The sequence below is a fragment of the Cyprinodon variegatus genome, unplaced genomic scaffold (assembly GCF_000732505.1).
Source record: "Cyprinodon variegatus isolate N-32 unplaced genomic scaffold, C_variegatus-1.0 Scaffold128, whole genome shotgun sequence".
Taxonomy (NCBI): Eukaryota; Metazoa; Chordata; class Actinopteri; order Cyprinodontiformes; family Cyprinodontidae; genus Cyprinodon; species Cyprinodon variegatus.
In genome coordinates, this window is record NW_015150581.1 from 1,314,107 (window position 1) to 1,328,491 (window position 14,385).

A 14,385-nucleotide genomic window follows, 5' to 3' on the forward strand; every position below is an offset into this window, starting at 1 on the left:
ATATATATATATATATATATATATATATATATATATATAGGTTTTATATATATATAGGTTTGGGCTTTAACTAGTTTTATATATATTTAGGTTTGGGCTTTAACTAGTCTTAAACATTACCTTGAAGCTTCCTCAATGAATAACCTAATGTTTCAGTGGTCTTTACCAGGTTTAATTCCTATAAAAATGGCACTAAATCCTCATATTAGGATTAAATTATTCTTTACACTTTTATGCTAGTTTACTTCATGAAGGGTCAATCTATTGTATTTATATTATTTTAACAATAACATAAGATTCTGGTCTCCAAGGTCTAGTGTTAGAAGGTCTCTCACCTTGCCATCTCTATGGACTCTGAGAGTGAAAGCAGGTCTGGTCCTCTGCTGTTCTGCAGCCACACAAGCCTGAACCTGCAGCTGGACTTGGCTCTGATCCCTTCTGTCTGCCTCCAGCTCCTCACCCAGAAGTTCTCTGCTTTCATCTTCTGCTATCTGTCCACAGGTCTTCTCACTGCCATGCCTCTCCTCCCAGTTCTCCTCAGTCATCACATCTTTGTCCCTCAAAATGTGGCTGACCTCCTTTTGCAGAGACGGTTTCATAGACACCTTCCCCTTACATTGACCCGGACCGCTACGGTCAGCACTGAGGTGCGCCTGGCTGTCTGGAGCAATTTCTTTCTGGAGTTGATGACAGGAGACATAAGTTAAAGATGGAGGATCTTGTGATGCAGCTCCTTGGCTGCAGCTGAGCTGGATGGCTCCCGGGAGAGAAGATGTTGGAGGAGGGAGCTTGAGGGAGCTTTCTGTCTCCCAAAACCTCTGGAGCTGCTGACTCTGGCGCAGTGAAGCAGGAAAATGAGTGGGCTGAGTACAGCTGGAGTTACACAGAGTGCTTTCCATCTGGCTTTTGTCCAGAGTGGCCAGCTCCAGCTGAGGGGGGATGTTGTGTAGGCAACACATCTGAGGCTCACAGCAGGCCTGGTAGCCACAGCCCGGCTCACGACCTCGGTGAAACAGGGCAGGTAGAGCCAAGCAGGCCATGGGCTGGGGCCTTAAAATACTGGAACAGGCCAATCCTGAAGGATAAGTGCAATTTCCCCCCTCAACAGTCAGCTGACCTGTGAAAGCCATAAAGATACACAATATATCATCAAAAAGAACAGAATAAAAAAAATTACAGATTATAAATTTCTTTGTTAAAATCTCAATAATTAAAAAAAAGCATAAAAACTTTGAATACAACCAATTTACTTTTATATTATAAAGTTTACCAAAAGAGGAAATCTGCTTTGTCCAGTAGCTGGCATCCCAGTTAAATTTGATCTTGACAGGACTCAAGGAATCTGTGTGGAGAGACGCCTCCAGCAGCTGCTGCATCTGAAGAGATATCTTATGGACAAACACAAACCTTTTTAACTAAAATGGGCAAAAATTTTAAGTGGTAGATGCATCCTAGTGAAGAAAAATGTGGTCCGAAGCTAATGTGTTTGATTGAAAAGCCAAAATCATATATCAACGCATGATGCATGATCAACTGAGATAACTAGATTGGACTCGGTGCTTCAAGGGCAAACACAAACAGATGTAAACAAGACATTAAGCTGGAGCTGAATCATTTCCAGAGTAAAGTCACTGCTGATTCAGAGACATCGTCAAAAGTGTCTTACCTTTAGCGGATAAAAAAACGTAACTATTTCTCAGTGGTGTTAAATTTTTGTTGGATTTTTTTTCCAGACGGAAGTAAATTTTGCATTGTATTTAAAAATCTCTCTAAATAAGGGGGAAAAAAATTCTTAATGGGTTGAGTCCAGGAAGAACGTTCCAGAGTCATTATGAAAGTTGAAAGAGTCCAGACTCAAGAATGCAGATGACATGAAGGCCATTATCAAAGCAATCTGGGCTTTCCCTACACCTTGGAGTATTTACATGTATTTAACTCTAAAGGGGAGCTAACTCAGTGTTCAATGCATGTACTGCTAATTGTTAATAAACTTTAATGTGTACCAGTAATTTATTAAGACCATCAGAAGTGCAAACAGTTGATTTGAGTAAATTTCACAAGTTTCTGAGTGTGAACGCAGCTCTGTCCGTTCATCTCCACCTTTCTAAATGCAGATTATACGTGTGATTTTCTTTCCTCGCCGTTTAAGTCCAACTCCCAAGTTCACATAACACAACATTGTTACAATGGAAGTGAAACCTAAAGATGGGCTCCTGATTCTGATCTGAAACATTTTTGCAGTATCAAGTTTATCATTAAAGAAAATGACCAAAATGAGCTACTGGTATATGGTTTGACTTTAAAGTACGATCTTAGTTATGGTTTATTTTTGTATTGATGTTTTCATTTCTGCTTTTCTCTTTTTCAGGGCTCCCCACTTTAATATAACTAAGTGAAAATAACATGCATTTGATTTATTAGGAACTTGTACAGCTACATTTTCATTGAAATCTTTATTATCGTAACCAACTTATTTTTTAAGATACCTAAATTTGTTTATTTTTTGTCCATTACATTGTATGGACAAATATCATATATGCTGTGTGCAAAACCTTCTATAAAGAATCTTTCAGCTTGTTTGTATTTGTAATCTTTAGGGACTTTAGCTCAAGCTAAACACAGATTGATGCATCCTCATTTGTGGTTTCTATCTTTAGCAAATTTCCTGTTTATGGTCACACAGATTATTTATACACCGATAGGACGCTGCGTGTTATAAACGTTCCCAGAGGATGGGCTACTGCTACTGTGACAAACACACTGGCCCTTGCAAGCATTCCTGTTTTAATTCAAATAAAATGTACCACATGAGTTCCTTTATTCATTGTTTTTTTTTCCCTTTGCTTACAGGTATATTGTTATTTCCCTTATGTGTGCATGTTTGTGTGTGTGCATGGTAGAGTAGGACATGGGACGTCTGCTTGCTGTCTCACCAGAGCTCTGCTGAATAGCACCGGGCCCCTGCGGTGATGGGTCGTGGCCCAGTTGATGAACTTCTGAATGTGGTCCAGCTGGCCACAGATCTCTATTGCCCCCTGCAGCTGGTCCTCCAGACGCTGCTGAAACTCCTCAGAAATCTTCTGCAAAAAAAAAAAAAATGGAAACACAAACAAAGTTATGAGTAGTTAGCAGAAGACAGCACAATTGTGACCAAACTGTAGTCTACAATCAACAGATGCCTTTGTTGGTAAATCTAGAAGCCAAATATATCCGTTTTAAAATCATCAGCGGATTATTTTGGGCTGCTGCTGGCTCTGTTTTTGGGGACTGATTAAATCCGGCTGTTATTGATTCTCTGGATGAACACTCACGGCTATCTGAATGATAAGAATGAAAGAAAGAGAAAGTAATTACCTCCAGTTGCTCTATTAATAGGTTGGCTCGTTTGTTAAGCTCGTTCATCATAATCATCTTTGCCATTTTAATCTGGTTCTCTGCCTTCCTGTGGGCAATCTTTACTCCATGCAGTCTGTACAGACAGAAAGGGAAATAAGGGTTTTGTTACCTTTAAAATGCACAGAAAAATCGTATTAAAGACAATAATACATTCATTGTAACACCTTTATATTCGCCCTTTGATTGCATTTTAATCAAGGTTCTGAGTGACTTGGAACAAACCTGTCTTCCATCTGTTTTGCACTGTTTTCCACTGAAGACCGTCTCTCTTCAACTTGCATCATCAGGTTTTCAAACAGCCACTGCTGATCCTGCAGGGCCTTACCAATCTGCACCACCCTGAACACATGCACACAGAAAGTTCACTAATTCATTCATCAGAAGGGGACAAAATAACAGAATTTAGTGTGTTTTCCCCAAGGATGCTACATTATGCATGTGACCTTGGAGGTAGCAAATGCTCCCTTATGTCAGTGAAAACAAACAGGTATGAATAGCTAATGAACATCCGACCGGCCAAGGGTAGTGTATGCAGATGCATGAGATAAAAATGACAGGGCAGTTAAGGAGAGATTCAGCTCAGGGGAAGAGTTTAACCTACGGTTAGCCCCCTTCTCTCTATGCAGTGCCCTTGTGCTACATGGCTGAAGACTGACCTGTGGTTTTTGTGGGAGGACAGGTGACAGCTGCTGCAGCACAAAAGGTCACATGACTCACAAAAAAGTTCCAAGGGCTCCTGTCGGTGAGCGTGGCACATGAGGAAGGAGCAAGGATATGACCCAGGGCCTGAAAAAAACACACAGACAGAAAGGAGAGAGTCAAAAAGCACAACACTAACAATGATGGAGCAGCACCACATGCTAAATTAATCAGAATGAGACAAACATTCGTTGCACCAAAATCCTGTCAATTACAGAGGAACCTGAAAGACACAAGAATAATCTGAGCTTTTTTAATGATACAGAATATATTTTTTTCTTTAGAGAGAGAGAAAGAGGGGCATATATTTTGCAACATTCATTGGGGATGTTTTTAATAAATCATTTAATAACTAATTTGTAGTTTAAAGCCAGAAAAAAACTGGTGAAAAATGCATGCAGAAAAAATCTCATCATGTTGTAATGCTACTAGAAAAATCTCCAATAGGATGGGAGGAAGCCTGATGAATTAAGATGTGTGAGGCAAACCCCCTGACAGCCGAAAATGCCCTAGAATAACGATGGAAATTCACCTATCGACAAAAATGTCAAAACTGCACCACCATTATCTTCATAGCAGTCCAGGCTTGTAGCCAACAAGAGCTGAACCATTATGCTTTATCCAGGCATCCTACAGAGACGTCGCCTAGATCTTCTTTTTTTCATTTACAGTATAGAGATTTTGAATATATTTAGGAAACTAGAATTCATATATTTGGGATATTTCACAAATATGAAAAAGGATCAACCTGTGACAAAAAAAACACAAAATCATAAAAACCTAACTGAAATTGAACTAGGTCTAGCTTTTAGACTTAGACAAAACTTTATGGTCATTTTGTGTACACGGAGTGTAAAAAAAACGAAATTTTGATGCATTCAGCTTTTCGACAGTGAATGAGTAACTTAGCAGTGAAATGAAAACATTTCCATTTATAAAGTGCAGCAGTGATCAAAAACAGTGTAGGAGAGACACGGTGCAAAAGGTATTGATGTGGAGGGTTCAGAGCAGTGCAAAATAAATAGATATGGTGCAAAATGCAGTAATGACTTGATTCAAGTTTTCAACAGTTCAACAGTCTTATGTTAAAGGAACACCCGTCCCAGCGGGCCTTACATGTGATTCAGCTTTTGCACACAGATAAAAATGATTCCAAATCCAGTTTATGGATTAGGAATAAAGAAGAAAACAGCATTAAATTTGGATTGCATGTAAGGGACCCCAGCGTCAATATATTTTCCAGCTTCCGGTTTATCCTTTATTTCTGACAGTGATGATATGAACTGGAAATTATTTCAAAGCACTGCAGCATTATTAGCTGTTAGCCGCAAAATAAACTCTGAATTAAAACCAAAAGGTTACAGTAACACCCAGACACTATAAAAGCTTTTTAACCTCTGACATCAAGCTGTGCTGTAAATAGATTTGCACAGAATCTATACTCTTGTTGATCTATGCACTGCTACTCAAAGAGTCACTTTAGATTTATTTCTTTATATAGTCTTTCTGTCTTCACTCATTCAGCCATTGTGGAGGAATGTAGGCCCAGACTACATGTTATCACTTTATAGTAAAGGTTTCTATAAAAACATTGAACATTTAGTCTCAAACACACCTCCAAATTACCTCAGTCTATATATACATTCTCTTCCTAATTATTTACATTCTTTCCTTCCCTCCTAATTTAAAAGAATCCCCAACTTCCTGTTTCGTAGCTAATCAGCTTATCAGTTTTTTAAACCACAGGTTCCAAAACCTTCAGCTTCCTACCAACAAATGGTAGCAGAGTAATCATCCAATCTGTCGGTTGAGTGAAAAACATTTCTACAAAAACAACCAAAACAGTTGGTTTTGTTCATTCTTAATTGATGCTATTATATCCGCACTTTGACATGAATTTTTATTGAAAAGTAATGTTTTTATTCATCCTTTAAGTTTGTTTAAAAAAAGCATACATCTGCTTTAACCACCTCTGCTTGTGTGATTTATTTGTAATTTTTTTTCAATCATTCTTAGGGACCCGTTCTGCAGTCTACCTGTTCGACATTCCCGTTTCAGTCCACAGACAAATTTTAATACCAGACTAACCTGCGTTAGTTTAATAAGCAGATATCAAATTATAATGATTAAGTCAAAAAAGGCAACAGACTTGGTTCTGTTTGAAAAATTAACTACTATCTACACCTAACAGCAGCAGATCTTTGAGAATGTACAGCTAATTTAATATCAAGGGGGCTTTACCTCGATTGGACTTAAATTGATACCTTCAAAACAAGTTTTTTTTTTTTTTTTCCTTCAACCCTTCATATTTGTATTTGTTTTTGTTTTGTATCCTTCTTCCTGCTGCTAACTAAAGCACATTTAATTTTTGTTTAGAAGCTGATGGATAAGACATGCCCCTATTGGATTTTATTGCAACAGATCAGAATTCATGGTTGGACCATTTATAAATAGTTGGACATTTTAAAGGTTAATATCAATTAAACTTTCTCATTTGTTGTTGAGGAGGTTTTCAAACAACCATAGCTTAAAGGTATAGAGGAGGATGTTCTTTTTCCAGGTGGATCATCACAATAATTTGTCCTCCTAATTGTCATATTCTGGTGATAAAGCCATCCTACGTGCTCGGTGAGTCTGACATAGTGGAAAAATTGCAAACCTTCTTTTGGAAAGTAAGCTTTTATGAGCGATGTAAACAGCAACTTTTAAACAGAGCGTGCATGAGGAAAAATGGGCTTGTGCACGCTGTCGCACAAAGTTTATTAGGTGTTCTCTATTGGGAGCGAGTACAGGGTTTTGCGTGTGCAATTTTTTATGAATTAGCGAAAATCCTCCACTATACCTTTAAAGTCTTATTTGAGACCTTATGGGACAGGAAGTTATGCCTTATAAATCTTCAATGCTTTTCCAACCAATTAAATATTTTTCTCACTTAAGTTTTATAACAAAAAATACTATTTGCATATATAGTATTTTATTTCAGTGATCTTTACCTCATGACCTTTTTTTGATTTGGTTTAACAACTTTTTGCAGCTAGTGGTATTACACAGTGAGCTAGTTTATCTGGTATGAGGAGCCACCTAAGAACAAAAAGTGATGAACTGATGTCACTGTGAGCTATGGAAGCCCAAGGAATGGAAAGGTGGAAAGAAATCTTCATATTCCTAAATTATAATGCTCCTATCCTCATTACTGATAAATCCTCAGCCCAAAGACCTCGATGTGTGTAGTTAAACAAAGTCAAAAAAGTGTAGCTATACAGCTAATTGATAATCAAAATGTTACATGAGTTCTTTGATTTTTAAAACCATAATTTTCAAAAACTAATAGGATGATTATAAAACATGCGAGAAATGGATCAGTTAAGCCAAGGTGGTGAAATATGATTCTCTTTCATCTCCATCAACACTTCTGCAGACCTCGATGGAGTCCATTTCTCCTGGACTGATTGTCGGTTGGATTTAGACATGTTTTTAACTTTAACCATATTAAACTGAGTATTTGTTTCAACATGACCACAGTTTATGTTTGTCTTCTTTAAATGTCTACATGAACAGATAATAAACTTTTGCTCTATGCTACAGCTGGACCCAATGATGGTTATTAAGATAATTTCATAAAGGTAAAAACATTATGTAAAAGCTGGCCTGCATCTGCATCGTGCACTGAGAATCTTTACCTGCATATCTGCACTGTAATACAGGATCATAGTGCAGATAAAACATGATAATACAAGTGTACTAAATAGGTAGAAGCTAAAGGAAGTTGAGGTTAAACTGGGACTGGGGTTGAGCGAAGGAGCTAAATAAACAATGTGTCAGTGCAGAGCCTTTGAAGTTCCATCAAACATGAAAAATGCCAAAATACATCTAAGGCGCATGTAGATAGAGCAGTAAAGAAACAATATGGCCCACAGAACCTTTGTCTAACAATAACTCAAAGGCAAAAATAAACAAAGCCCTGCTGCTCTCTGGTGGCCAGCTCACCTCATCCATCCAAGCACCCCTCCCGTCTCTTTCTTTCTCTCTCTTTTTTTTTATGTCTGAGCATGCAGATCATCACAGATCTCTGTGGCAGTGAGCTGAGCATCACCTCGGGTGCATCAGTTTGATCTGACTGACCACATCCTGTCTGTCAACACATTCACACGGCTTTTCTCACAAGTACACAAACCAAAGAAAAGCACTCGCTCTTTGCGATTAAGAAGCCGAGGACGGGCTCGTTATGATTAGATATTGACCTGCAAATGAAGCTGGCTCCAAAGCAGCACACTGGGGCACACTTCAGGGGTTTTAAATAGCGAGAAACTAAAATTAGCAAAGATGAAATCATCCCATTCCTCCAGAATCTGGGCCATGCGTTAAAGATAGGTACAACAAAGCGCACGGATCTCCAGGAACAATCTGCAACCATTGGCATCGTTATAAATTATTCAATGCAAAAGGCTCCTGCTGAAACATTAAACACACCAAACAGAGCACAACAATAACAACACATATAGTGGCACAGCAGCTAAGTATCCACCTTGTCCAGTAGGAGGCAGTGAGCTGGAGCTTCTCTGGTGAAGTTCAGCACACTGGGCAGCACTGGGCCTCTGCTGCTGCTGCTGGAACAAATCTGTATACTGGGAGGAGGCTCTCTGGTGCTGGTGCACATCGGTGCACTGGTAGCAAAGCCACTTGTTGCACAGCGTACAGAGACTCTGTGCAAGTGTCGGCTCTGTGCACTCTGAGCAGATCTGAAAGAAAAAAAATGACACCGTTTAAAATAGACTGTGTGACAATATCATACAGCTGCAAGTATCAGAAAATATTTCTGTGCAGCTGTGTTACTTGAGGCTAATTTGAACTTTAATGAGTTGTTGTATGTGATTATACTTTCAGAGATTATAACTGTGCAGGAATAATGTCATACATAGACATTTTACATATAATTTCTACATGTTATAGACTGAAAATGAGCACATTTTTTTAAGGTTTCCCACTTTTTAAATATTCTACACATATTAAAGTCTCTTGAGTTTTTTTTATCACTTCTTATTTAGAAACTATCATTCCCTATAGAAAAATTCTGAAACTGCAGCAAAGGAACTGAATAAATCAATTTAGATGACATCTCATCAAACCTTAAAAAAGTATTCCCCAAACATTGAAAAGCAAGTTGAGAAAAAAAAAGCTTCACAAACCCCGACAGTGCATTAACTTTACACAGAAAGGTCCCTCAGTGAAAATTCAAAAACCGCTGCACAAGCTTAAACAATCTTCTACTGTGTCGGAACAGAACAAAAAAAATTATATCCAAAGGACATAAAGCCGGAGAGATGCCTCTTACCTTCTCCATTTTCGTGCTTGGAGCAGAGGATGTTTTGCCTGCTCAGCTGGAGGGAGCAGAGAGGAGAGATAGAGCAGCCCTGAAGCCACAGCAGCAGAAAGACTGAGGCTTCTACCTGAGGCAGGAAGCAGCACAAACCGAGAGGTGGCCCCCAGAGGAGACAGCTTACATGACAGCCTAGCGGTGCTCTCTCCTCCCCCGGTTCATCCAAGTGTAGGACCCCTCTCTGCAGAGAAGTAGACGAGTGTCACGTTCAGATTCATTTCTCTGCTCTCTGCTGCTGACGCCAAAAAAGACAGGAGGGAAACCTAATCCTTTTTTTTCTTAAATAAGCCTGTGCATAATAATTGGGAATTAGGGAGATAACATAATTATTTTTTTGTAGGACATAATATCCCTGGAAGCCATTTCCAAAATGGAGAAAGGAGAAAGTCCAAGTGACCTACAATAAGGAAGAAGGGTGAATTTGGAATACATTGCGGATTGTTTTTGACGTTAGCCGGCTGAGAGTGTGTGAGCTATGGCCTTCTCCCCCTTCATCAGGATGAGGAGGGGACATGTCCCAGAGGAACTACACTCCAACATAGAACACTGAAACCGGGTCAGGCTTGGATAAGCTCCAGATGGGACTAGGATACACTCCTGCAGCTCCCTCAAACATTATCAAATCAATTAAGATTGAACCCCACCCTGCAAATGAGATAAATAGAACATGCTATAAAACGAGAGAAAAAAGTTCATGTTGACTCAGAAGGAAACACAGACTCAGAACAGGGATATTTGTAAGACTTGAAAATGGCTTATGAAGATGTGACCGTTGAAAAAAAAGGGAAGCAGGCAGTCGGGTTGACACCAACCAAAACTAAACACCCTACATCAAATATGCCCACATGGACTTGTGAAGTTGGTCTGCCTAACAATAACCATCTACAGCCTGACCTACAAATCTGACAACTTTCTCATCCTGGGATGTTTCAGTGGGGAGCTCTGAGAAATCTCATGCCCCACTGTGCACCAAAAGACCCAATTCTAAGCACAATTAATCGGTTGAAGCTCACCCTGCTCCACTCCTTAACATGTTTAACCCCTGCACTCTCCTCTTCTACACCTTTACAGCATTTATCTTTTACACTAAAACCTCCATCCTACTTTCTAATCTGCTAAGAAGGCAGCAGATATGTGCACACCATCTCAAGAGACAGCCCAATAATAGAAACCTGAGCAGCAATCTGTCCCTTGCAAGCTACTTCTTTGTAACATCTATTAACACCGGGGTGATTAGGTCATGCAGAACCTAGGATTGCTTTAAGAGTTTCCTCCTTAACCAGTTAGATTTAAGGAAAAAGAAATTACAGGAAAAAAGGAAGAAAGACATTCAAACAAAACGTAGAAACAACTGTTTCTATTATACTCTTTAATACTCAACTGGGCCAAAAATATATAAATATAGGTTATTAAAAAGTGCTCAATATAATTATATTTTTATAAATTATAAAGGACTGAAATTTCCTTTTTTATCTAATAAAAAGTTAGAATAATGTTTTCATCTTTCGCTTCAGGCGTGAAACCATCTAAGAGGACCTTTAATTACAAAATAAACAAAAAGGAGGAAAGAAATGACCAAATATTCCAAATCTGTTAGAGTTGCCCAGTGAAATTATCCAGGAAATCTGGAATTGATAATTTTTTAAAAATCTTTTAACAGTTCGGATGAGCAGGGTGAAAATACCTTTTTTTACTATTATTTAAGTTTATTAAGACATAATACTTTCAAAATGTTCTGTCCATAAAATCATCCATAAATGTTAGATACTTTTATGCAGACACAGAAATTAATCAAAAACCTGATTAAGTTTAGGGATGTATCATTTGATGCATTAAAGGATTTTTTAAATATTTAAAGTTCTTCAGGAAATAAAGAAAATGTCTAAAAGTCACAGTTAAGAGGAGACTTCCAATAAATCTGGGAATGTGGATCTATAAGGAATTTCTGATAATCCAATATGTTTTATTATTTTTTTAACATTTTTTAGACCGCAGAGAACAGAATTCATACGATTTTAACTTCCCAAAAATATGATTGCTATCAATCTAAAACTATTACAATATTCCAAACTGTTTATACCGGTAGGTTAATTCAAATAACTAAAGGCATCATGGAAACTTCAAAATATCACTGCTTTGATGACTTTAACAAGTATCGTCCTCAACAAGTCTTCCCTGAATGTCTTTCAGCATCTCACCCTTTTTTAAGGAGGATTATGTTATTTTGTTGACTGAAAATTATAGATATAATCTTCAAATAGCACATAGGAATACAGTCCTGTTCTGGTTGACCTTTAAGGCCTCTAAATATAAAGTAAGAAGCTTTACAGGTAAACCCATAATGTATATTCATGTAATTTAAGGTATCTTGTTAACTGCTACTCCTCAGGGAATATTCTGCACCTTCAGACCAGACTGTTTTATCAAGAAATTGTTTTAGCTAAAAGTTTGTTTTTATGAGCTTCTTTTAACAAGTATTCCATGAGATTAAATGATCCTGGATCAGAAGTGTTGGTGATAGCTCTCTGATGCATCAAGCTTCCCCAGCCCCACCTGTTGCTGCCAGCTGTCAGTCAGCTGTGTGTAAACTGTAAAGGTGTTCTTAATTTCAGTATGCAGCCTTAAAACTCTTAATTACTTTTTCAGCCTTAAGATATTTGGAGATTCACAGCGAATATGAAATCTAGATAATTAGCTGGAAAGAAAAAAATGTTGACCCTACGGTGGCAATAAGGGGAATTTGAAGATGGTTTATATGACAACTATGAACAAGATTTCACAGTTGAACAAAATCCAGAATTTCCCCATTGTGGGACAATAAAGGAATTTTCTATTCTATTTTTCTATTCCATTCTATTTAAAACACAGCAGGGGCGGAGCTAGATGGGGTGCCAGGGATGGCCATGGCCACCCTTAGCTTATCATTGGCCACCCCTACCATTTTCTTCCCCCTCTAATACAGACGGTGGCAGCGGTAATACTCTCAACTGAAATATTCAAAACATTAAAATTTTTCATATATTAACAATTACTTGACAAAAAAAACAATGTGGTTAATTATGCACATCAATATACTTACATTAAAGATTATAATTCCTGCTCTTTTCAGAACTAGATTTTGTGTTATATGGGGTAAAGAGAAATTGTCTCTGAAAGTCATCTAGGAGTCTTCAGTGAAATCATAGATAAATAACTATATTAATAAAAACTTAATAATCAATTTGTGTATATATTAGTACTTGTAAATATCCATTTTATGTAGAATAACTGTTGATAAAAGTAGGTAAGTAATGACAAAGGAATAGATGTTTGCCTCAAACCTGAAAGAAGTTTATCCACTATACCTTTTATCTAGAAAGCTCGGATGTTGAAATATATGCATCTATTTGTTAGCAAAGGCTTTAGGAAAGTATAGTTTGACTTTACTTGGAAAATATGGATGTTTTGCTCTTTAATTTTCCTGTTGAAACAGTGTAGATTAACCCTGAGGCTCTGGTGCCTATCCGCTTTCGGCCACCCTTATAAAAATGTTCTGGCTACGCCTCTGCAACACTGGACAGAATTTCAGTATTAAACTGTTTTATGGCTAATAAATATGATTAGAAATAAATAATAAAACTCTATATGCTCAGTTTAGTTTCTACCCCAACTTCTTCAATGACTATGGTTCAATAATAACCCTTATAACTCCAAAGACAGAAAAGTATCATCAAAAACCAAGACCAAAAAGACAAGAAAGACTAATTTAATCACCTATATTCTATTTTTAATATATAGTTTATACTCAGCCAAGAACAAAGGATTAGAACAGCATAGTTCTGTGTGGTTTTTACTAACATTTGCAGTCCTGTCCCTTCTGCTGTACACATTTAACAACCTGTATTTCCTCTTTAAGGATGTGTCAGCCTGAAGGCACTTTATTAGAGCGCTTTTGGTGAAAAAGAAGAATCCTGACAGGCATGCAGAGTGCGCATCTCTCCATCCTCAGCCTGCCTCTGCAGCCTCACCTCTTCCAGCGCATCACGGAGCTCATATTATTTTTTAGAAAGTGCGCAGGAGATTCCGCCCCTATCATGGCATGGTGGATCATCCAGAACGCAGCGGATCAGTCCGCAAACACAAACTCCGCTGTTTGCAATCCACTAACCCTTATTTACACTTGCGCTTCTGCAAAACATCCTCCCTGCCAAAAATAAATAAATAAATAAAAAAGAAACGCACACACGAGTGGATCTTTGCGTCTGAGGCTGTCAGAGTGTTGTTTTCGGTCAGGAAGAAACGAGACTGTCCGCCGGAAAAAATAAAAACATCCCTCCTGCTGTCAGCCTGCAGATCTCTGCAGCCTAACAGTCAAACATATCAGAGGTAGTTTTTTTGTTTTACCTTGACCTCAGCATCTCTGGGCGGCGATCCTCTCACATCGGATGTCGCTCTTTTTGGTCCGGACAAAATTTTGGAGATTCAAAGTCTCGCAGTTAATCGTGAGATTTTCTCGTTGCAATACTTCTGACGTTTCTCAAAGCTGAAAGTGTGCAGTGGCACCTGGCAACAACACTTTCCTTTCACTGTGACAACTTTTTTTTTTTTTTTCAAACGTTTATTTAACATGTGGTCCAATGTAAAGACATAGAAATAGTTATATGGATAACAATGTACATAATTGGGCTAGAACAAACCCCAATATACCCTCATATATAATCCCATACAGAATACAAAAATTTGAAATAATAATAACATTAATAATAATAATAATTCACAGCGATAACTTTACATGCCCCTCGCTTATAGTGCAACAGCATGGCAGATACTGGAACAGTGCTGTTAAATGTAGTAATAATAAAAAAAAACATTCTGCCATCTATCATTATCTTTATTGGTAATGTTAAATGTTTTTGCTTAAAATATTATTTCAG

General features: G+C 37.9%; 1 protein-coding gene across 1 annotated transcript in view; it reads right to left on the reverse strand.

Moving 5' to 3' along the window:
• The window catches only part of LOC107085563 (tripartite motif-containing protein 66-like), a 24,708-nt gene extending 10,773 nt beyond the window's left edge, over positions 1–13,935 (reverse strand). The window contains exons 1-9 of the mRNA XM_015375953.1: positions 13,856–13,935; positions 9,428–9,653; positions 8,621–8,834; positions 4,053–4,182; positions 3,619–3,735; positions 3,355–3,469; positions 2,934–3,080; positions 1,271–1,388; positions 336–1,117 (exon numbers count right to left, since the gene is read on the reverse strand). Coding sequence (XP_015231439.1) covers positions 336–1,117; positions 1,271–1,388; positions 2,934–3,080; positions 3,355–3,469; positions 3,619–3,735; positions 4,053–4,182; positions 8,621–8,834; positions 9,428–9,436 — 1,632 coding nt within the window. The 5' untranslated portion in view covers positions 9,437–9,653; positions 13,856–13,935. The remainder of the gene's footprint in view (positions 1–335; positions 1,118–1,270; positions 1,389–2,933; positions 3,081–3,354; positions 3,470–3,618; positions 3,736–4,052; positions 4,183–8,620; positions 8,835–9,427; positions 9,654–13,855) is intronic.
• Between the last annotated feature and the right edge of the window lie 450 nt (positions 13,936–14,385).